The sequence below is a fragment of the Passer domesticus genome, chromosome 3 (genome assembly GCF_036417665.1).
Source record: "Passer domesticus isolate bPasDom1 chromosome 3, bPasDom1.hap1, whole genome shotgun sequence".
Lineage (NCBI taxonomy): Eukaryota > Metazoa > Chordata > Aves > Passeriformes > Passeridae > Passer > Passer domesticus.
In genome coordinates this window covers 100,897,405-100,922,420 of record NC_087476.1, presented here as the reverse complement: position 1 = coordinate 100,922,420, position 25,016 = coordinate 100,897,405, and the positions used below count along the sequence as shown (strand labels likewise).

The window sequence follows — 25,016 nt, the reverse complement described above, 5'->3', positions numbered from 1 at the left end:
ATATTGCACTCTGACACTTGCCTAGGACTGTGTGTGTACAACCCACACACTTTGGAACTGATTACTGATTTTGTTACATGCTGCTCTACCCAGTTAAGGATCCTTCACGATCTTTCTTCCTCCTTCCTCCGTCACTATAAGAAGGGAGTTACACATCATCTTACCTTAGTTTTCTTTTTCTTCATCCTGAGGACCCTTGAGGCAATCTGGATGGTGGAGAGCGTCTCAGCGTAGTTCCCCGCAGCAGCTGAAATGTGAGCTATCATCGTGGTGCGGCAGTTCATATTCCCCAAGGACTCTCGGAGCAACATGGTCAGCTTGCTGTCTCTGCAAAATAAAATTAATTAAGGCTACATTAGCCAGCAAGGTTTCGCTTTGGCCATCATGATGTAACTTGGGTCTTGGTGAGATATTTTCTCCTCTTTTAAATGGAATCCTAATTAGTTTCCTTCCTCAGGTTTGCACTATGTTGTGCAGCTGAGCAAGCTGAAAGACCCTGGACTACAATTCAAACTTCTTTTCCCACTTCTCTTTTCTGTCTCCTTTTGGTCTCAGTCCTTCTCCATTGTTACCATTGCCAACAGAGAGATGCAGACCAGCACTGGAGACTGTTAAGGAGCCACAGCAGCAAACATCAGACTGCTGCTCTTTTGAAGTGCACAGTGCCCAGACAAACCCTGGCCCAGCTCTGGAGGACAAGAGGGTACTGGATTAGATTGCAGAACACAATTTTTTTGTTGCCTTATAGGGCATTGGTTAACTCAATATTAGTAACAGTTAAGTCACTGAAGTCAATTTTGGATGATGCTGGTAAAATACAAACCAATCAAGCCTTCAAATTTCACACAATTGTTCTTTCATATTAGATCTTTTCTTTCACTGAGGCAGAAATCAAATTTTCTCTTCTTGCCATTTACTCTATTGTTCAGCATCAGACAGCTTTTGAAACGCTGATGCCTTATTGTGGGGCTGTCTGTGACTGGACTGAGAATATGAATTTTAACAGAATAATGATGAATATATAATATTTTTGAGGTGGTCATCTAATCCTGTAGTCAGAAATGCACAATGTATAATTTTTAAAGAGACCTTTAGCTCCATGGTGTAGTCAGCTGGATGGTTATTTGGAAAATGGCATTGTCTTGAAGAGTGTCTCCCCTATGCTAAAGCTGTGGATGATGATTACATACAGCTGGAAACAAAGACAGCAACAGCCTGATATTTATCTATCACATTCACTTTTGTAATGATGGTGATGCCATCAGTGGCTACGGATCAGATTTTTCAGCTTACTGTTAAATATCTGTAATTGACCTATGGTGCATGTGTGTCCTTGTTCACTCACTTGAGGTTTCCAGCTCACAGGAACTCTGTGTAAAGCTGCAGCTGTTGGGAACTGAAGCTTTGCCTGCTGGATGGGACTGATGGGCAAACACCAAAACTCTTGAACGTCTCTTTTTGATTGAATAAACAACATTTGGGCTGCATATTTTGATGCAACAGCTCTGCAGGGTTCTCATCCCCTGAAGTTTCTAGTACTTGCAGTTTCAGCTCGACTAGAAATACTGAAAATAACTTTTTTTTTTTGTTTCAGGATTTCTGCTTCCATCTGCTCCAGACATATTGAAGACATCTAGCGTCTTTGAGAAGCAAACAAACATCCATAAAGACTATACTGAGACAGCCTCACTCATTTCACTTGTGACCTAAGGCTGCTTTGAATCCACAGATCCAGAATTAATAGGTTGCTGTGTCTCAGGTTAGTGTCCCTCTTTTCCAACACAGAATTATTAAGATGTCAAATTTTGTACAGCAGTTATTGCCACTCCAATGCAGTGTAACACAGAAATTATTAACATCTCCACAGAAACCAATAACAAGCCTTTCATTTGCCAGTGCTTTTATCATAGCAAAACATGAGATGACAGGGGAAAGTGCAAAAGAATACACTCTAAACATGTTGGTCTCCTGAGAATGCATAATCCATGCAGCCAGCATCAGCACTGAGGTGTGGCTCTCCTAGAGATACATGCATTAGGAATATAAAATAATCTCTGCCATCTGCCTTGTACTGGAATACCCACTTGCAAGAAGAATAACGATACTGAAGAAATATCTATTTATAATTCACCCTCTGACATGGATGGGAGCTAAAGGGCAGATTTGTTAAGGATTAAAGCATGACCCTAGTAGTAAAAAGCCCAACTAGCACTGATTTCTAATTTCAGAGTTTGTTCATTCAGCACAGGCTACATCTTGACTCTCAACTTCACCTTGTACCCAGAAAAAATAACCAGCCTCACATCACCATTGTACACTGAAAAATAACATAAAGAGGGAGAAAGTTACTAAACAAAGATTTGTGTCAAATCCAGACATTGTCATAAGACAAGTTCAGCTGTTCAGGATTCACTGACCTCTCACAATAACTCTCAAGGAAGGAAGGAAGGAAGGAAGGAAGGAAGGAAGGAAGGAAGGAAGGAAATAGAAGAGAATGTAAGACCAAAAATGCATGGCCTAATTTTTAACTCACTCTATCCTTTTCAATTAAAATATTGGTAAAACATTGTGGAAGTCTCACTGAAATCTGCTTGGCAGTCAGTGTAAGACACAAAGTAGATGCTTTATCTTCTGAGTGCTGGCATGGTATTTCTGACTGAAAAAAATGAAAGGCTATGAATTATTTCATTAGGTCATTTGTGATCTGTTATCTGAAAAAGCAAAATTTCCTGTGAAAGCAGAAGTTTTACAAAGAGGTCTGCACTTCTGCAGTGCAAAGGAAGGAACCAAGACGTTTGTGATTTTCTGGCTCTGCAATCTAAACTAAGACACAGGAAATTTTGAAGAAAGTTACGGTGTTTGCTGCTCCCAGGTGTATGTTGCTCACTGTGTTAAGCACAGGCTGGCTAGCAGAAGATTTCTCATGGCAGCAGAGTGAAATGCATCAATGTCTCATGGAAAATAAGAGAACTTCAGGAATGCTAATGGTCTATTTCTATTCTGCTCCAAAAGTAATAAAAAATTATAGGTCAGAGCAGCACAATGACTCCATTTTATATACCTGTCTTCATTTTAAATGTCTTTCTATCCCAGCCACTAATGTTTTTATAGTTTTGGAAATCTACCCTAAACCATCATGATTATGGGGATGTAAAACACATACGAAATGGAAGGTGGGGTCAGGATACCCCACTTCAGACTCCAAAGCATGTATATCAGTAAGTCAATTCTGCAGTCTTTTCAGTACTTAAAAGTCACCTAATTTTTTCTAACTACATCACTTGATCTAATAAAATACACTACCTTTTCTTGTAAACCTTTTCTTGCCTAGCTTCTAGACAATCATGGCTACAGAAAAAAAGCTACTAAATATTATTCACATATATCCCACACATATAAAAACCAAAAATAAAATATGCAAAGCTGTACCCCTGGAAAAGTCCAGAGGCAAGAGCCCTGTGTGCAGGAGACTGAACTCGAGTAACTCTAAAATGTGTGTCAGCAGACATGGTACAGAGGTGCAGACTGCCAGGCAGAAAGCCTCACCTCATTCAGATGTACATCTTCCTTTCAGTAAGAAGGAAAGATACATCTTCATGCTCCTCTTATACACATCTGTATTTCCCTTCCTCATGAATGATTAATCATACTCAACTTCAAACAACACAGAATCTTACATTGAAGAATGAAGCACATAATATCATGATACGTGTCCTTTGACATTGCATAAATCCCAGCTGCCAATGTACATTTAGTTAAAGTTGTTAATTTTGTGACTGGATGCTATTTCTCCACTACAGCCCTGTCTCAAACCTTGCACAGTGCTCACTGAACCATAAGTTATTTAATCTTTCTTTTAATCCTTGCCTTGCAATGTATGGATTTATGCCTTATTTACTGTTAGAACTATACAAACTCTGTTCTGAATCCTGAATGACCAATTTCTTCAAAGGCTCTTTGTAATTTTTTCTTTTCCCTGTGTAGCTCATCAATGCAGTATCTGATGAATGCCCCTGAGGTGAGGCATAATTCCTCTGATAATACCTGAAACATTGAAGACTTCATTAAGTATAGGTGTTTGGTGTGAAGCACAGATCTTTCAGAGTACTGATCATTGCACAGTCTTCATATTCAAAGTACAGCTAACTTTGACTTATCTTCAACAGCAAATGGGGCAGCTGGTTCTCAAGATATCTCAGGATTCCCAAAAAACCAGGAACATGCAGTTAGCAGCTCATCTAAAAATTGTAGGAACACATTGTCAGAACTCGTCTGTAGGTGGTATCAGTCCTTTCAGAATATCTCCCTTCTCTTCCACAGTCCTGTATCCCATCCTCCATATGTTTATTGACAATGACCCCATCACTGTACAGTCCTGATTCATGTCTAAAGCAGGTGCTTTATCTGCCTTGAAAAAAGATGATATTTTGGGATGGAGGGAGAGCCCTGAAAGGACAACACAATATATACAGCCCATTAATTTTGACATTTCCTGACCCTATAGCAATTGATTTTAGGATCTAAATGCACTTATTATATGTATTTTATGTAATTTCATGTGGATTTGTGGCTACACTTAAATGAGACATCAGCAAGCTTGGAAGCTTGGAACATTCCTGTGTATAAAATAGCCTCAGTTTCTAAACTAGCTGGCAGCAGCAGCTGGCTGACACCTTTTGTCTGGTCAAGCAGTAGAAAAGGAGAACATGACTTACAATTTACCAGGGGGTTTCTAGCATTTGCTGCCTGTAGAAAAACACTAAGATTTGGGAGTAACACACTCCTTTCATGCACTGTAGAAAAGCTGTTCTCTCATGTGCTCATACACTTTTTGACATGCTCTTCTCTGATCAGACCTCCAATCCTACAATCTTCTATCAGCATCTATCCTGGGCTCTCCTCATCTAACCTTTTTGCTTGTTCTTATTCCCATATCCCAGTTCCTCCCCTAAACAGCCTGGCAGAGCTCAGTTTCATCCTGCAGTGGTCTAAGCAGCTACACCAGACTTTGCCATTCTCCAGCATCACTGCTAGACACTCTTCCAGTATTAAACTCCTCTTTTCTCCCCCTCTTCCTCCCACTAATGACTTCCACTCTCTCTGCCTGACTCCAAGGCCTCTCTCCCCACACAAGTTCTCCCCAAGCTGTTCACTGACACCCAACAGAGGAATCCCAAAACGTGGCCATAATTTGGCATGGCTGCTGTATCATGCTGCAGGTGAGGGGCAGGCCAGGCGAGGGGCACACAGAATGGTCAGTGCCTTCCTGGATCTTCCTCTGCCAGGTCCTCCAGCTTTAAGAAAGTCTGTGTGTTCAAAGTGAGCTACATAGAAAAGAGGCAAACGGTAATTGCTTTTGTGTAGGGCTGCAAAATAGAATTCATGAATAGAAAATGAAGCAATAAGAATAAATATTGTGCTCAGGAAATTCACAGGAATTTTTGTTGCCCAGCATTTCATTCTGTGGATGTGAGACAGAAACACAGAATTGTTTCACAAAAAGCAAGCAATACTGGAGAGAAAGATCCAGCTGAAGTGTTGGAATAATTATTTTTCTGTGGAATTATTTACCCAATTGTATTATATACTTTGTTTTGTTTCCTGCATCTGCCTCCCCACACCCCCCACCTTAATAACAAATATTTTCTTTGTTTTGCCTTTCCTGTCACCCCATACTGTGCAGATTTTGGCTATTCAATGACAACAGCAGCACCATCAGAAATAGGAATAATAACATTCCACAAGGGAGTCTGTACAATGGTACAACTAAGCTTTAGGAAGTGCAAGACAGCATGTTTGTGCTCTCTATTAATCATATACCTTAGTGTCTTCCTAGGCACTTGGCCAAGAGGAGAAAGTTGTCGACTCCCTCCAGGTGTTATGATTACAGCATCAGATGATGTATGCCCTCAGGTGTCTTGTAATCTAATTATTTATAGAGGTACGTCAAAGGAAAAAATCTCAGTAACTATGACAGTCATTTTTGATCATAACGTCTTAACTCTGCTCCTTTGAGCTGATGCAGTGCTTTAGTCACAGTAATGAATGTTTACATTACAAAGGAACCACATAAAGACTATATTGGGTTTTGGCTCTTACAACATGGGAATAATCTCTACAAAAGACAGTTTATAGCTCAAAAAGCACAAGCCCAGCAGCAGATGCTACAGGTGTGTAACAGCTGAGTTCACTATGGACCAGTATAGATTGCTTAGTTACGTCTTCCCTTTCTGTTAATAATTTTGATAGAGAGAGAGAGAAAGAGAGGAAATGGGAGCAATGTGCGTAGGCACAGGAAAAATGAGTCCAGGTGGGGAGATAAAGCCCTCGGTGGTTCAGCCATGTAAGCCTGGCTTTGTTAGCACAACAAAACGAGGCAGTTGAAGAAAGATGGGTAACGTGTCAGACCTTTAACCTGGGGAATTCTTCACCTGGTGAAATGAGGCACTGGGGAGACAATGAACTTGTTCCAGGTGGAAACTGACTGGACTTAAAGGGAAAATGAAGCATAGTGGAAATTTCCACTGCCACTGCAGTTAGTTATCTTGTATGAGGTGCACTAGCACAACCCAGAACCCTGTGCTCATGGCAGAGGGGAAGGGGGAGCTGAAAGGACTGTGCTGAGGCGACACTGTGCTCAGGTTCAGTACCAGGAAACTTCCACATCTGGAAGGGATGTGACACTACAGCAGTCAAGAGCAGCAGAAAAGTGTTGCTGTAGCCAAGTATGGGACTTATCTTGAATTGTACAGAATTCATATAAAATGTAGGGGGAGTCCCCCTACAATTGCTGTCTTTTAAGAGAAAATTTCATAATCCCTGTGCCTGTGACAACCCATGAACATGTGGCAGATGCACATAAGAGCATCTTTTGTTTCTTTTTTACCAAAGGCAGAAAAGCAAATCGGTGACAGAAGGACAGAAACCTATCGGTGAGGCTGCACCTCAAATGAGTTCAGTTTTGGGCTCCTCACTGCAAGAAAGACATTGAGGTGCTTGAGCATGTTTAGAGAAGGCCAATGGAGCTGGGGAAGGGTTTGGGGTACAAATCTCATGAGGCTGAGGCAGCTGGGGTTGTTCAGCCTGTGGAAAAGGAGGCTAAGGGAAGATCTCGCTGTTTTCTATAGTCACCTGAAAGGAGACGGTAGCAGGATGGGAGTTGGCTTCTTCTCCCAAGAGTCAGGGAACTACCCCTCTCACCATAAAAGGGGCTCATTCAATGGCTGTAACTTTTGTATAAAATTTTCTCCAGAGCTGATGAAGCTTTAACAGTCCGCAAAACCTGTTATTCATAAATGACAAAAAAGTTCCTCACTTTTTTAAGGTCTTGCTGACTGGTCTCACAATAGAACTGTCTCCCAATAAAGCTGTTCCTGTCACACAACTCCACTTTTACCTTTACATATTAAAGAGTGCATGGTTTCTGACAGTGCCAGCCCAGCTCTAAGCTGGGCACCACCACACTAACTCAACTCTGAAGACACAAAAGACATTTTCTCCATCTTCTCATTTCTGCCTTGTGCCAGCAGTGGAGCAGAAGTCATACAAGCTTCATTTAAATAATTTAACCAACAAGAGAAAGAAGTTCCTCTCAGCCTTTTCCCCAGCCCTGTGAATTTTACATGGTTTGGTTCAGGTGTACTTTTGCACTTTGGCTATACCAAACAGAACACATATATCCTTACTTACAGTTCAGTGTGTTACTCTAAAGAGAGCTCAGAGATCCAGATGTAGCTTAAAGTCACAGTAAGTGTAAGTTTTGGGGTGGGAAAGAGGAGGTGGTTAGGAGCAAAGCTCTGCTGAGGGCTTCTCTCTGAAATAATCACTCACTTATGAGTGATTATTTCAGAGAGACTACACTGAAAATGGGAAAAAATGATCCCTCTCTCCTCTGTACTTCAAATCTCAGCACAGAAGCAAACACCATTCACAAGCAGCCATTGAAAACATCCAAATAAAGCTCAGAGAGAAGCAAATTGAAAAGGATCCTAGTGGTCTGTTTTATTACAGTGCCAGCTCCTCATAAATTCTAGCTGAAAAACAGAAACTCAATTAATCCAGGGAGCTAATTAGGCTCAGCAACTCTTCAGCAACTCTATGTTAGAGCTAAAGCCAGATTCCCCAAAATCAGCAGTGCCACTTGTTGAGGAAACATGCTCAATAAGTAGACTGTGATTTACAGGACAAAAAAAAAAAAAATCCTGCAGTTAAAACCAATAATGATCCAGATTTTAAATAATTTAGGGACTCTGCTCTTGGCTAGGCTAACTTCTACCAAGCTACGTTAATAAAGGGAAGGAAAATGTCTTTTTTTTTCACTCCCCATGTCCCTCCTTCCTTGGCTCCCTTACTTGGAAGTATTATGGCAACCACAAGTTTGGCTCAGTTTATCTGTGTGGTTTAGTTGTTTTATATGAGAAGACAACATAGCTGCTATGGAATAGCAACTGGAGCAGCTTAGGAGCCTGCCTGCCTCTCCTCCGGGATGCCGGTGCCCTGGCAGCGCAGCAGGAGTGCTGGGAAGGGAAGGGCTGGAATGCAGCTGAACGGTGCCTGTGCCTCTAGGGCAGTCACAGGGGAAAACACACAGCCGGAGAAAACGTGCAGAAACATTCCCTGACCATCTGCTGAGGACACACTCTGGAAAGCACCTTCACACCAGCCCCTCTGGGCGGTTCATTTGACAGGAGCAGGGCAGACACCCAGTGAGGGCATTTCCACCAGCCCTGCATCAGCATGAAGGGAGAGCACACTCCACTGTGCAGCATCCCTGCTTCCAGCGCTGCTGCCCCCAGCTCCCGCTGCCCTCCCAGGGCCGGGCAGCGGGCAGCCTAAAGCACTGTGCATTCAAGAGGCCAAGCAAAGGGCGGGTTTGCCAGGAGGGCTCAGCTCCCGGGGCCGGGTCACACATGCTCCCAGGGCAGGGAGCAGCCGCCTCGCTCCCCTCCCGGGGCGGACAAGCACCTGCCTGCCAGAGCGGCCTGACTCCTGCCCTACCCTCACGCCAGGCAGCTCGGGGACCGTTTCGGCCACCCCCCGTGGCAGTTCGGAGCGGGGACAGAGAGGGGACAGCTGGCTGCCCCCCGAGCCCTGCCGCGCCCCGCGCACCCGCGGCGAGGAGCAGCGCCCTGCCCCGCGCTGCGAGGAGCGATAGCGTTCAGATGGACCCAGGCGTGGAGCACCGGGGTTATTTCCTCAAAGGAAAATTAGCTTCAAATGTTTGCAATCGACACATTAATATTCATGATCTTTTGGGAGGATTTCAGAATTACTTCATTCTGCTTAGGCTCGTTTGAGCTGCAGTAGCGACAGCAATAGTTTACGCTCCTTCATCAAGATGCCAACAATTTGGCAGCATGACCTTCCCAGTTTCCTGTGCTAGAGAGCAGCTCTAGTTATTCTAATTGCAATCCCAAATGGAGTGGTACCTGAAAACAAATTGACTGCTGTTCAGTTTTAGAAACCACTGCACTTGGCACTGCTCCTTGTGTAAATAGATAACATCTCCAGGAAACTGGGAAGGTCACCCCACAAAATACTTTGCATTTTGATAAGTCAGATTGTATATGTCAACCTCCTAGAGCCTTGGGCCCACAGCATTATAGCAGAGGGCAGTGAAAGTGCACATACTCCCATGTGGAAACAGGGGAAAAAAAGGAAAACAAAGGCAGACTTTGGCTGTCATTAATGATATGGAAATGAAACAATTCATCTATACCACTCATTAGATGTATTCCCCAAAGAAAGTTAGGCTCAAGAGTTCATACTGCCTCTGCACCTGCACACAAGGTTGTTTTGTCGCCTTCAGCAATAAACTTCCAGGCTTTTGGCAAATTCAAATAAAGTTTGAGAAAATAATATGCAAAGTTTGAAGATAATAAGTTTGTAAATGCTGGAAGGATTAGCAGCTGGGTGAAAGGAGAGAAATCTTATTTGTCCTCCCACAGAATGAGACAAATGCCTTCAATTGCATTCTTGAACACACCAGAGAAAGCACATAGATGAGAGAAATTCCCAAACATAGGAATATTTTTGCCCAGTATTTACACCCTTTTGGATGCCAGACTGAGAGACAAGTTGTTAGAAACATTATGTTCTTGATGCTGGTGCTCACAAAACTGTTCATTTACATGAACAGCAAAAAAAAAAATGCACTTATATGATACTGGGTTCTGATCAAAAACTACCAAAACCCAAAACTACCAAAGCAGTGAAAATATGAAACCATCAGGATTAAAGCAAAATATGCAGTCAGAAGCCCCCAGTCATGCTTTCTTTTCTGGTAATCAGTGTAATACCTTTTAAATTTCCTTTTCACATGCAGTTCCAAATTGCTTCACAGAGATGCACAAAACTGCTAAAACCTGATAAAGGAAGAAATCCCTGTCTGTTGTCAAGGAAGATAAACTTTACAGCAGCCAAGCAATCTGCTAACTAGGATGGGAATTAAGCAGGTGAAGCAAGTTCTGAAAAGGAGGATTTTTTTATGTCATCTCCCATTTCCAGCAGACACACACTGGCCTCAGTTGTTCAGCTCCAAACTATCTACAAATTAATAACCTATGACTTCCATTTAGGAATAATGTATTGGCATATACAGGGATTATGTAAAAATCCTAGACATAATGCATAACTCTCTTTCTAAAAATCAGGATAAGTAATAGGGGTAAGTATGGACTTAGCTCTCTAACTTTACATGTTTCTTTTGCTTCGGAGAAGAGGAAGAAAGCTGACTTTTGTCCATTACACTTATTTCTTTAAAAACATAGGACTGGAAGCCAATTGCACTTCAAGGTCTCACTTTACAAGGGTCAAAATAAGTTTCTCAGACACGTGCAATGATGCTTGCAGAATCTAATGAACAGAGCACTCTATGGCCTGCAAATCCTTGGCCTCTGTATTTGTACTGCCATCAGTCAATACAGGTGGGGTGACCTTGTGAGGAAGTGCAGAGACACCGAGAACTCCCTTCACATAAAAATGAATGGCTATCAGACAGCCAGAACTTTCATCCACAGATGGGCTGAGCTACTCACACAACTGGCTGATTTAGAGATGTGATGAGACAGGCTGAGCAATAGCAGTGATGATGGTGACTTGCATGGCAAATAAGGATCATAGATGAAAATTTCCTGCCTGTGCCTGTGTTTTGATTAAGTCCACAAACCAGCCCCCAAATCGAGGATTTTATTAACTGAAATCCACTGGCACTGTGGTCCAAACCCAGCTGTCTCTGAAATCTCCAGAAAAGCTCCCATAAGCTTCATCAGCATCTGAACTGGGTTTTTACAGATTTAGTGACAGGATGCATGAGACAAAGACTAAACCAGTCCCTTCTGACGTCAAATACATGGCATTGAAATTAAACTGTGGAACCACAGACAGGTTTATGATGACAGTTTTGGCAGCACGGGACCAAATCTAGCAGCTGGTGCAAGGCAGTGGGAATTCTGTCATCTATAAACATAGGCATAAGGAAACTAAATGTTTGATTCTTTTATATCTCTCACACTCCATACTTCATTCACAGAGGAACCTAAATAAAACCTGAGGGACTCCAGGGTAAGCAAGTTCTATGTGCTGTAAGTAAAAGTAGCAAAATTGGTATATAAATATTTTTAATGTATATATTTGCTATTTAAACCAACTGGAGATAGGCTGCTTCAATACATTTATCTTCATCCATGAAGCAATTTAAAATTTTAAATGATGCACATGCATTTTTCATGTTATCTGAAGTTTCACTCTCCCTTTAGATGGATTCTTCTATTTATTTTGCCCACTATAGTAACATTGGTAAGACAAGATTCTCCATAGGCTCTTGTGTATCTGACACTTTGAGATCTTCTCATAGCCTGCCACAGCAAAGGAAAGGAACTCTTTTAAACTTGTTGGTTAGCAATTGTTACATTTGTAGTAACAAATGTTACTACAATTGCGTGCAGTTTCACCTGAGGTGACCAGGACATGCTTTAGAGCCCATTATATCTATTCTGCTCAGAAAAACAACTATAAATTTGAATATTTCCATGTTAATAGCTGCCTCTCCACAAGGCTGATAGTCAGAACAGAGTTGTGAGTGGAAGAAAACAATATACAATACCAAAGTTTGTATGTATTTACTTTTAAATCATAAAAAAGATCTCTCTTAAAGTTAGCTGTTCAAAATCCAAGAAGCACTAAAACAAAATTTCAGAGATAAACCGAACCAGTTTTTCATAAAAAGATCCTTTCAAACATTAACTGTCTTTAGAAAGCCTCAGACTGGAATCATTTACAATGTGCCTGGAAGGTCCTACTTCTGTTTACAAAGCCGCTGCTGATACTGAGGAATTCCCACAGCTGAAAATAGTTGAGGCTTGAGTACTTTTTGGCAAAGTACTTATTTTAGCCTTACACTCTATCCTTGGCATCTGCTGTTGAATTTAGCCAGACAGGATGCTATAAGGACATTTGGCCTGAATCAGTACAGCCATTCTTACGTTCTTAGAATTGGCTTTTAAAGGTTTACAGCCTGACTCTGCAGCCTCCTTCCTGCATCCCCTCTGCATGCCCGCTGTGACCTCCCAAGGACCTGCAAAGAGTTCCTCAGCATTCAGTCAACCCAGCCCTGGCCAGTATGTCTGGAGACACAGAGAGGCCAAGAGGAAAGACAGTCATTCTGGTAAAGACAACACATGGACAACCACCTTAGAGGGAGAAGGAGGAAAGAAATGCATTGCTTAATCCTGTGAGCCTAAGCCCCATGGGACCAAAGCAGCATCAAAGCACAGGTGATGCATGGAGTGAGAAGAAACTGAAGTATTAGCTCCTGCCTCTACCCAGTACAGAGAACAATATAATCCTCCTAAAGCATTTAGAAAACCCATCCTTAAAAATATTATGGCTTTCTAACACTGCCCCCACACATTTCCCTTTAATAGTGGCATGCCAGCTACTTTTCTATTTGCTCATGCTCTTTGGTTTCCATTGCTCTCCCTCCCCAGGGAGGGGAATGCTCCTGGCCACATGTACAGACATGTGCTCTCTATCCCTTAACTCTATTTGGGTATGGAAGACAAATTAATTTCATTTCCTCTCATGTGAAAAACTCCCCTTGCCAGACATTCTTGTACTTGCTTCAGTCTCAATTCATCCTTCATCTATATGGGAGACCAGCACTGCACCTAAGAGAAATTGCTAGCCCCTTGCATAACTATTACTATTTGTCTGCTGTCATTCCTAATATCTCCTCAGATTTCATTGCCTTGTCACTGTTAATTTAGCTGTGGACACCTGTGATCATCAGCCAACATGCCTAAATCAGAACACACCCCCATCCCCTTTCTAGCTGATGAGCACCCAGATTGCATCAGAAATTATCAGCAGTCCATCAGGGCAAGCCCTTGCATCAGTGCCATTTGTATTACTGCAGCCCTGGAGGTGCCACAGCTGCTCCTATCTGATGTTCTGATCTGCCTTTGTACAGATGATGGCTCTCAGCTTTGTGTCACTATGATTAGCATGCTCCTGCTCTGCGTGCCAAGGCTGCTGATGATAACACCAAATAAAACCTCTCCTAAAACTGGTCCTTGAAGAACTTCCCTAGTAGCTTTCCCTCTAGTTTGATAGCTCCCACTTCCATGCTAGCTACTGTTGTCTCTGCAGTCTCCATTACTTGATGCATCTTAAGGCTCCTTGTCTTCTTCAGCTTAACTAGTAAATTCTCAGGGGACACCAATCCGGGTGTTTACTCAGATCTAGACAGATAAATTTCTTTCACCCTGACATGAGGTACCACATCTGCACAAAACAGAGGGTGAGGGCTGTATCCAGAAGGCTGGATCCAAATGTATCCCCATCTTGAAAGGAGGGTTGAATTTAAATGCATGGACATCTGTTCCAGATTTCCTGCTCTTAGACACAGTCAAGATATTTCAAGGTTCACCATCTGAGAAGGTAATGTTTGTTGTCTGGATTTACTTTAAACTGAGTTTCAACTCAGGGTTTCCTTTTTGTTCCTCTCACACCTGAGTGATAATACCAAATTATTGTTGCAGCAAGACTTTCTTAACATCTCAGTATTAACTTTTGCAGCTATTGCACTAATAAAAATTGATCATTTAATTCAGATGATTTAGCAGTTAATTAATTTGAAATCCTCTCTTTTCTCTACTTTTACCCCTCCTCTTCCCCACACTGACAAGCAAATCATTTACAGAGAAGTTTGTCTGCTGACTGTATGAATTTTACTCAGTAGGAAAATACATTCCTGTGATTGCATTTCAAATGGTGAGCATCTGGATAAATGAACAAGTTGTTCTATGAACAGAGGAAGAAATGAAGGCTAGTTTCCCAGAGTTTGTTTCATGTGTTACTCCACTATCCATACTTTGGCTGTCCCCTCAATTCCACCTTGCCACATCCCACCTAACTCACCTCCTTCTGTTGCAGCTCTATCCTCTCTCCTTGTTGGCTCGTGGATGCTGGCTGGCATCTGGCTCAGCTGGCTGGCAAACCAGCATGCAACAGAGCAGTGTCATCACAGCTTCATGGCCCAGCCTGCTTCTGCCCCACCCCTCTCTCAGTCTCAAGAGTCTTGCTCAGACCTCACATCTAAAGGCCTGTGCCTGCATTAAATCTGATTGGAAATGGTCAATTTAACAGCCAATTAAAAAATGTATTTGGATGACTAGCAATGAGATTGTCTGACCATGTATGCTTTAACCTCTCAAGAGATAACTAAAATTCCCTCACAGCACCCATGTCAGAGAAAGTTCTGCTTGCAGAGTTTGTCTGGGTTCACAATTTGGAAGCACAACATTGTGCATAGCAGTCATTCCCACCACCAGCTACTGAGGACAGACAGGACATTTCCCGTATTAGCACTGTGAGAGTGATTAGAGCCACCTATTTATAGCTGTGAAATGAAAAAAATCTCAGCTCAGAGATGTCAAGTTAGCCAGGCTTTTAAGTCTTTCCTATCCAGTGGCTTAGATTATTCGTGCCTTATTATTTTTCAGATCTATGTTATGACTTTGTATCCAATTAATTCTGTGGGAGGACAACAGTTCCAAAATGAACACAGAATAAACAAAATCATTAAGAAAAGGACTGCTACTAGAGTTCAAGCTGTCATTATATTGTTAATATTCTTCAGTACTTCAGGTTTAAGGGTTTTTTGTGTGTTGTATGACATATTAAATATGTAGCAAAGGGCTTAAATGGCCTTTTCTGTTTTCAAAGACAGTACTGTACCAATTAAAAAAAATAATAATTACCCAAAAGGGACCAGAGAAGTTTTGACAGCCCATGAACCTTCCCTCAGTGCAGCTGATTTGCATATACTGTAGCTAAGAGGTGTATTTGACCCATGCATTTATAATTAACCCTTAACTTTTCATATATAAAGAAAAGCTTTATTTTCATTTCAGTGATTTCGTTGCACTGTAATTCCAAGAAACACCAATTAGCTATCAAATGCTGACAACTCACACTTAGCACTGATTAGGGCTAGATATGAGCTATAAACCTATCACATTACTATAGTGCAACAGCTCATTACCAGTCTAGCTTTCCTAGCTAATCTTTTATACTAATTTTTATTTAGAGACCTACTGGCCAGCTCATCTGAAAATTATATGCTAATGATCCATGAAGAATTGAGAGCTTTAAATGGTAACATGGGAGAAAAAATAATTCTGTTTGATCTCTTTATGTTATGATAGATGCCATTTAATCAATTAGGACAGCAGAACATATCATATCACATCATTCCATTCCAGAGCTGGCAAATACAAAGGAAAACAGGAAAGGGTGAAAGCTTCACACATCTTGACCTCCCCCACAATATCATCTATAGTATGAGAGAATGTTTAGGAGCACAGTCACTGAGACAGCAGTCAGGACACTATTTCCTGTGGCTCTCCTGCAACAGGGGCTTGCCAGGAATGTGACCGCTGCTAGGAGAAGGGACCTGTCAGAGACAGGGTCACAGCATTGTGCACCATGCCTTGGGGAGATGTCAGGCAGGCCTGCTGCCAGTTAAGCCTCCAAAAGATTTAACAGTGGGGGCTGGGCCCCTGGAATGTCCCAGAATCAGAAATGCAGCTTACAATTATTCCTGCCTCCTTCTCCCCCACCTGCTTGAGATTATGAAAGTATTTAAGAAACTAAAGATACTGCAACAGTGACTGCTTCACAGTTATCTGCCAGAACTCTATAATAAATCAAAGTTATTTCTGAGATACACTGGAGATGCAGAAGGAAAAGAACACTATGTTTCATAATGCTCCACTAGCTAATGAGTAGAAAACATTATAGATGAAAAGATGTAGGTAGGATCAGGTATGAAAAGGTGTCTGATCCATACTCTGCTAAACTTGTATAAATTAAGGGCATCATGAGACAAAAAAATCCTATATTTAATAACTAATATTTTTAAAAATTGGCAGCAATGACAAATATTTGAAAAGCAGAACATGATCATATTTAGGGGCTATCTCATCTCCTGCAGTCTCACTGGGCTGGAGTTTATTTTCTTAAGACTGTGATATTCACCCAACAGTACTGTTTCCCATGTTGACTCGTTCCAATGGTGAATGAGTCAAAAATAGACATGATCACACATTTATGCCTAAAACCCCCCAAATTATGTCTCTAAAACAACCACTCAAACATTTCCATTGCTGGTCTGTACTTGTGCAATTCAAAACTTGGATAATGGCAGAGCACATTATGCTGAGCATGTTCTCAACACCCATCCAGCCCTGACCTCAAGACAATAAGTCTTTAATATGCCAAAAACTGGACTTTATTTTCCTAAATATGGCAGTAGAGATTTTTTTCTTCCTGTTGAGAAAGAAGGAAAAATCCCTTATGACTGCCCTTCTTGGAACCTGCACAGCAAGAGGAGTGAAGATCTGCCACTCTGCCCAGATTTTTAAATCTCCCAAAAGAGTATTCTGTACATAAATATGCAAAAGTTTTCAAATTTAAGTGCCAGAAATGTTTCAATATGAGCATAATCAGACCACAGTGTTGGAAGATGTTCCTTCATGATAATAAAGGAGCCAGAAGAAAAAAGCACTGTACAGATAGACCTATTGCATACTATGAGGTTAACCAAGGAGAATTTGCTCACACATTCAGGCATTGCAAAATGCAGTGAAAGATAACATGAGCAGCATACGACTTACAATACCATCATAGAATACTTAACTCTTTTTTTAGACAAGTCTCTTTGTATTTATGCCAATAATCATTGGTAACATTTTTTAGTTGGCTTCTGGTGAAATGAAGAAGTACTTTCACATTTTGGAGTCTTAAAAATGAGCTTATATTAAGCTTCAGTTAGTGGCACAATTAATGGATAATACACAGAGAAGACTACAGAATTCATTAGCTAATGTGGATTACAGATTAGATATTAGTAGAAAACATTTGGTATTTTTTATTTCTGAGAGATTAATTAAGGTGAAACAATACACTGGTAACACATATCCATATGAATATGAACACGAGATTATTAAGAAAGTTATGTTTGTTCTGAAATTAAGTTTAGTTCCAACAGAGAGATAACACAGCTGTTTAATGCATAAAATAGGTAAGTAATTGCTGGCCAAGATGGCTCTCACATAGCCACACTATTACTGTTAGTGTTGAATATTAGCTTACTATGATTTTATACACAGCCTGCAACATTCTTTATTCATAGCCCACATCTAAATGTTGCCTGTTTAAAAGATCTAGTTGGGTTTTTTTTTTACTCTCTTCAGTTAACTATTGTTCTCTTCCATAGGAGGAATATTCTTAGGAACAACAGTTTTCCCAATGATTAGGTATCAGAACAGCTATTAGTGTGGTGCTCAGATTCCTCAAAAGAATCAGGTATTGCTCCAGAGAGAAGCACTGTTGATGAATGGAACCTGGCCAATGGAATTAATTTTTTTAATACTATCTTTTTCATGGGTGTATATAATAGCATTTTCAGAGGAACTATGAATTTTCTTAGGAGGATGAAAAAAGCCATTCCAATTTTCAGAATCCGCCTAACATACATAGCTGTCATACCATCAGAGACCAGGGATAATATAATATATATTACATTAATGCCTGAGTGAATAGTCCAGTCCCTGCCTGGACTATGCCTGGCCCTGCTGGGAAGAAGGTGACAGTCCCTGGGAGCGTGAACATTCAGATTCACAGCAGCCAGAGACTTCCTACAAACAACATCCTCATGGACATGAGGCTCCCTGCACTGAGGGGTGTGAGGAGAACAGACACAGCACCTGCAAATGGACACACAGGAATTTACCACTTGTGTAAAACTCTTGATTTTTACACCTGACACACACATAAATGATTCCAGGCAAAGGAGCTCACTAAGGAATGTCTTGGTTTCAGTTCCAACAGTCTGCAATCATGAGCAGCACAAAACCAATAAAAGCCACTGATTATAGTGCCACTGCACAGCACACAGCCATCCAAAATGGCAGCAGTCACCTAACAAGGGAACAGAAAACCTGTTACCAGCTTAGCAGTCTTATTTTGTATTCTCTATGATGCAAAGACTCTAAAAGTTACCAAAGCACTCCCTCACTTTTTCTGTAATACCCCCAGTAAGCAGCCTCAACATTAGCTGAAAAAACAGGAGTATTTCACAAATCTCACCGGAGCACAGTATGGTAGGGTGCCAACAGGTTCTCTCTCACATACTTTCAGAGGTTTTTCAAAGTCAAACCTTACTGAGGTTTGATCCTCCATCAGCTCCCCCTCCTCCCCATAGTTTATACACCAATGTAAACTACTACAACCACAGCAGTTATTCTCAGTTTCCTGTGACATGAGAACTGTCCTCCACCACACCAGTAATGTCCACACATGGGAGAGATGTCCATGATTCAAGAGGTGAACATAGGCATGATCTGACTGAGAACACAGAGCTCCTAGTATACTCTCTCTCTCTCTGAAAAAGTGCAGTTGTTTCTCCAACACCATACCTTTGAAAAAATTTTTGTTTGTTATGTTTACATGCCAGTTGTGTAGCAGATCTGGATACTGCATCTAATTCCCATCCTCCTGCATAGGCATGTAACTTAAAAACACTTCACTCAGAGACTGTGAAAACTGTTGTTTGCAAAGGAAAAGGAGCACAAAAGATTCTGCTACTCTATTTATAGATGGAGACAGACATGAAAATTGTGTTCAATCCCTAAAAGACTGCTCCAAGGTCCCACTTGCACAGAGATGATGAGGTGCCTTTAACAGCTCACCTTGTAAGTGCTCCCCCTTCCCTTATTCTCTGCTGTGTCTGAGCTGAGCCATGTTTGTAACAGCACCCAAAACAGCCACCACAGCTCTCTGGAACCACCCGCACCAAAGGGAGCCACAAGGGCTGGTTTTTCTGACAGTGTGGACATACATTTTGTCATTGATTTTCAAAGAGAGTTAGGTTTTGTTTCTGACCAAGAGCATGAGCTAAGGTATGGGGAGAAAACAATTTGGTAAATTCCACCATCTCTCAAAAATAACCCATTGAAAAATAATTTTAAATTGTAATAATTTTAAATGCAGCAGGTAAGACAGTTTTTTCTGATGGGATGATAAGGCAAAACAAAGCTAAAAGACAATACAGATAAAACAGTTAAATCTGCTGTCTGATATTAATTTTACCGAGTCTTGTCAGATATTGCTAGAAAGCATATCACCTGGATGGCACTTACAAAAAAAATATTTTAAAAACTAATATAATCAAACAAATTCATCCTGCAGCACAAGACAGGTAATTTTCATCTTTCAGAAGATAGTTCTAACCAGCCTGCTTAAATCTAAAAAGTCTATGTATATTTTAAAAACCCCACATCTGTTCATTGTGTATAGACCTGGAGGCAACCACCAGCCAAAAACTTTGATCATCCAGCAGAATCTTGAATCTGAAGAGCACAAGAGGATTATCTCCATTGCTTTACTCCCAAATGTGTTATGAAAACAAAAACTTCAGTAAAAAAACATATTGCAGTTGTAGTGTCATTCAAATACTCTTGAAGCAATAAGGCAAACTGGCTGAAGTATCCTCCACTTACAACCACACAATTCTCTTAAAAGCTTCTAGGGCCTGTCACTCCATTGAGAGGGTGATGTCTAATTAAAGTCCAAGAAAAGAAGGACTTTGAAAAAAAAATTTCAACTATTTGCTCAGAAAATGTAAGCACAGGTTATGTTTATTCTTAAGTTAAACTCACAGATACTATTTATATACACTGAAGAGGAAAAAAATAGTCCTGCTTGTGCCACTTCAGTCGTCTCAAATCCCCATTTGTGTGGCAAGTTTCTGCATCAACTTCTTGAGCTTTAAATTGATGGTCACAGACCCATTTGCAACCAATCAATAGATGATTGTACTTTTGCAGTTTTCACATTCACCAATTTCATCAATTATGTCCCTTGCAATTACAAACAAACTCAACATTAGGTAACACTTAACCACATACTGCTTCTTTCAACAAATAAGCTGCTAATCATCAAATACGGAACATGAAATATCCCCTGGCAAGGATTTGAGGATTATCTCATCTAATTAAATATAAGCATGTTTTCTAATCTGTGGGTTTAAGCCAAATCCCAATAAAAAGATTTCCATTGATTTACCTAGAGTTTTGGATCAAGGACTGGGAGAGCTTGCTTTTGCAATTTGAAGAGAAAGAGACCTTAAAAAAATGTGTAACTAAATGATGAAGGAAAAAAAGTTGTTCACCGAGTTTAAATCATCTGGCACAGGAATGGACTGCTAGGGTAGGATCTTGAGAAACACATCACTGAGATTTTCTGGATTTATTTGACAGTCATGAAAGTATAACAATCCATCCAACCACTGTTTTTCAGGCTCCTAAAAGCAGATTTTATTCTAGCAGACACACTGGAACACATTTTATTGTTTATTTATATAACTGCCAGCCATCCACAGACATTTGACAATCAAGGACAATGATGAATTATCAAAAGGAAGTACAGCTATTGAAAATTGTCAAAGATTTGGACCCAGAACTCTGCATTGAAATTGCATAAGCCTAGCCCTTAGCCCATCTTCAACAGTCTATCATGTAACTGTTAATGGATATTTGTTAGTTACAAGTTTATTTGGCTTTTAAATTATTTTACCAACTAAGTGCTCACTTCAGCTCTTGAGTAGTTATTCCACTAATAGGAATCCCTGTTAGCATGCTTTAAAGTTTATATTTCTCTACATCATTACTTAAAAATAAGAAATCATTCTGCCACTTTGCCTCACCAGACACAATTCTCCTGTGTGTATTCACATCCTTGAAACACTACAGAGCAGTTGTCATCGCTTCTCTCAAAGGCCTCCTTTTCCCTACAAGCTATGAAGCTTTATTTCTGTCACAGTGTTCTTCCAGGTGAGTAACCCTTTCATTACAGACCATTCATAATTCTTCTTGCTTCTCTTTTAAATTCTCTACAGTCTATAACCTTTTCTTAGCAATGAGATGCAAACTCCAAACAAGTAGCTATATACTGGCAGATAAATAGAAAAGCTATTTTCTTTGGTCTGCTGCAGTGGGATGTCTTTTTGCTCTGAGTCACAGTGGTTTTGTACAAGCAAAGAAGGATCAATACAGAAATGAAATTTAATTTAACACAGCATATCCATATGCAACTATTCATGAAACTGGAGATAACCAAAAATGTGAAATAAGCCTAATAAAAATTATTACATGCTTTTTGATAATTTGCTGCATTGTACAAGAGGTAGTTATTCCAAGGATATGACTATTTAAAAATTGTTCAATTGTACATGAAATGAATTATCACCACATTTCCATGAGAGAAAATGTATTAATGTTCAATTGAGCCTGAACCAATGGTGGAACAGGTGAGAATAAACTGCTGGATACCCTGACTAAAGGTTCAAAATGACATTTTAATGAATTAAGTACAGATTAATTTTTGTATGAAATTACCACAATGGCCTATTTGGGTTCCACTCAAGCTATATTTCAGGAATAACTGCACGCTACTGGATTGCTTGTTCATTACCAGCCACGTCTGTGCTGGCCCAGGACCAAAGTAGTGTCCTTCTGTGATGCAGCTATCTGCTGCTCATAGGAATGGCTATTTAAATGCAATTAGTAATTGCTGTTAAGTCTGACTATAAACCACAGCACTTCCCTTCTCATTTCATTTTGCAGTCCATCATTATTTGCTGCTTAGGGAATCCATAAAGTACTAATTCACTGAGTGGCTCAAAGAGCATTCAAAGAGATACTTCATGAGGCCTGATTCTTCTCACTTGAGTGCTTGTGCAGAATGGAGCTTGTCAGCTGAGGTCTGTTGTGAAACCGGTGCAACAGGAGTTCAAGCTCAGTGAATGCAACATAGACACTTACAGCCATTACACACGTTCACAGACACCGCTGCTCCAACTCCTGTCACGTTGCCAGACTGGCAGGACTGAGTTAAGAACCCAGAGCTGGGGAATGGCAGCTTCACTGCGCCTCTTCTTTTGAGGATTTTGACTCTTTACTCCCTCTCCTTAAGATGATGATGAAACACAGTGCTGTAAGATGTGTGCAGATAGAGCTCAAATCTGCACTATCAGCTGTACAAACTATCCTACAATAAAGGACATAGTTGGTGAACACTGCAACAGCAACTGCTGGAGCATGCAGACTCATCACCTGCATGTTCCTGAGCTGCTGATTAAATTATTCTAATAAAATGCAGGAAGTTTTCCTAATTTCACAAACTGTGCATCCCTGATTTTATGTAGTCCCCTGGAATAAAGAAGTAAATTGCCAGAAATTTAACCTAGCAAACTGTCAGATAGAGAAGTGCCCCAAAGGTGAATATAATTGCCAGATGCTCATTGTATGCCTGCTGTCCTCATTATATGCATGCTGACAGAGTTTCATTGCTCCTGCAGGCCACTGCATTGCACTTGCCCAGTGACAAAGGGCACGTGCCTTAGGCCAGGTCTTCCATGGGTGACATTGCTTCCAGTGGCTTCAGTGTCTGTTAGCCAAGGTTCTAGTCCACACAGACCTGGCTGAAAACATCAAGGAAAAATTCATTTGTTCTTGAGCAGACCATGTTTTTGATAGCTAATTAGGAAGGATTTCATGTTCAACAAAATGTCCATTGACCATTCTACTACACTCTCTTACAATTGGATCATTCAGGGATATTTCTTAGGCTTATTTTTCTCTTTGAATAGGCTCATTTCTTCTTGTTTGCTTCCCAGTTCCTCTCTGTGGATTTTTGTCTCCTCTACACAATTTCAGGGTCTCTTGGAGCTTTTCCATTCATTTTAGGCCATTTCCCAGCCCTGTGATTCTGTCTCAGCTGTCTCTCATGCCCTTATTCCCCCGCTTCTTCTGCTCTCACAGTTCCTCAAGTAAAACAGCAAAACAGTTTTTCATCCACTTGTAGTACATTCAATATTAAATTAACATGGAAAGATTGGAGATACTAAAGAGCACACCAGGTATTTTTTCTGAAGCTGTGATCCTTGTACCATGTTCTCATTGAGGAGGTGCAAAAGTTAAGGAATAGAAGATATAGATGAAGCAGTGGAAAGTAAAAGTGATTTAAGTTTCTTAATGAAAAACAAAAAAAACAAAAAAATTTCTAGTTTCAGGTGCGGATGAAGTAACCATTAAACAGATTGTTCATCTGACATATAGTTAAAATGTGTCATTAAATTAAACAAAAACCTAGTAAACAAACATAGTTGTGTGAATCCAACAAAGCTAGGGCTTTGTACAAGCTCATAAATAAGGGCAAAATCTCCAGTACTAATAATAATCATTGCCCAAGAAAATCCTAACATCGTCCTGGAAATCCTAACTTATTTTCAGAGAAAAATAATATAACTCATGCTAAAAATGCAAAGGCAATGCATATAAACAAAAGATCCCTGGCATTTCAGTTCTTCTCACACACAGATTTTTACAAAGATAAACAACTGCAGATAGATACACCCATCTAACTAAGAAAACAAACTGAGGAACTGGATCCATCCAAACCCCATTTTCATTATTTTTCAATAATTAACTAACAATTTAAAGAAAATATCTGATATACAGCTCATTCTTTAAACTAGTATACGACAATACTATAATCCAACACTTTCCCTTTTCTCGTTACTCAAAAGCAGTAATATTCTATATTGGACAAAAAAAATTCTCACATTCTGCATGACATTGGGACTATTTATATGAGTCATAAACTCTAAAGAAAGAGGAAAAATAGGGTAAAGTCCTAGCAATAGTGAAAAAGTATATAGTGCTTTTGCCAACTCTGAATGCCCTTTAAAAATCCTATTTGATTTTTTTCTAATTAAGTTTTATAAATGTGAATAAATAAATAAACACATGAATAAATTATTTTCCAAAGGTCATGCAGAAAGAAAAAATGGATTAACCCATGCTTTAAACACCAGATTAGATCTTAAAACACAGTGGCTCTGCTATAAAGCATTTTGTGCAACCTTGCACCAGTCACTTAACATAATTATATTTTCTGCACATAGGATCAAATAAAGCAATACCAGCATGTAAGACCTGGGAGGAAATGCAACCATATGACAGAGAAACAGAAGTGCCAAGAATAAAATTCATGCTTTTAACTCACACTCATCTATTTTACTGACAAGACTCCCTCCTTGGATAAGCATAAGCATAAGTTGAAAATATAGGCTGCCTCTAGAAACACTAGCACATTGGGGTAGCACATTAAGGGAGAAGCCTATTAAATAAAACAAGCAACAATTTCTGGAAGAGAAATTCATACAGCCTTGTACTTTTCTAAACAGTTTCCTTACATTCTCACAGTCATTAAAATGCACAAAAATGATTATTTCCAAAACAACATTACCATGAATTATTACCACCCATGTTGCCTAGCAACTGGAGTAATTTTTGAATAGTGAGCTATAGAAACCAGTATCTGGAGTTTGTGCAAATGGGTGTTCATTTGAGGGTTTAAAACACATTCCTCTTGGAAATCAGAGGCAGATA

The 25,016-nt window shown here is 40.2% G+C and overlaps 1 protein-coding gene across 2 annotated transcripts in view; it reads right to left on the bottom strand.

The window, feature by feature from the left end:
• The window catches only part of KIF26B (kinesin family member 26B), a 276,066-nt gene that overhangs the window by 26,260 nt on the left and 224,790 nt on the right, over window positions 1-25,016 (bottom strand). For both annotated transcript variants that reach the window (XM_064414702.1, XM_064414701.1), the window contains exon 11: window positions 165-327. In XM_064414702.1, the coding sequence (XP_064270772.1) occupies window positions 165-327 (163 nt within the window). The remainder of the gene's footprint in view (window positions 1-164; window positions 328-25,016) is intronic.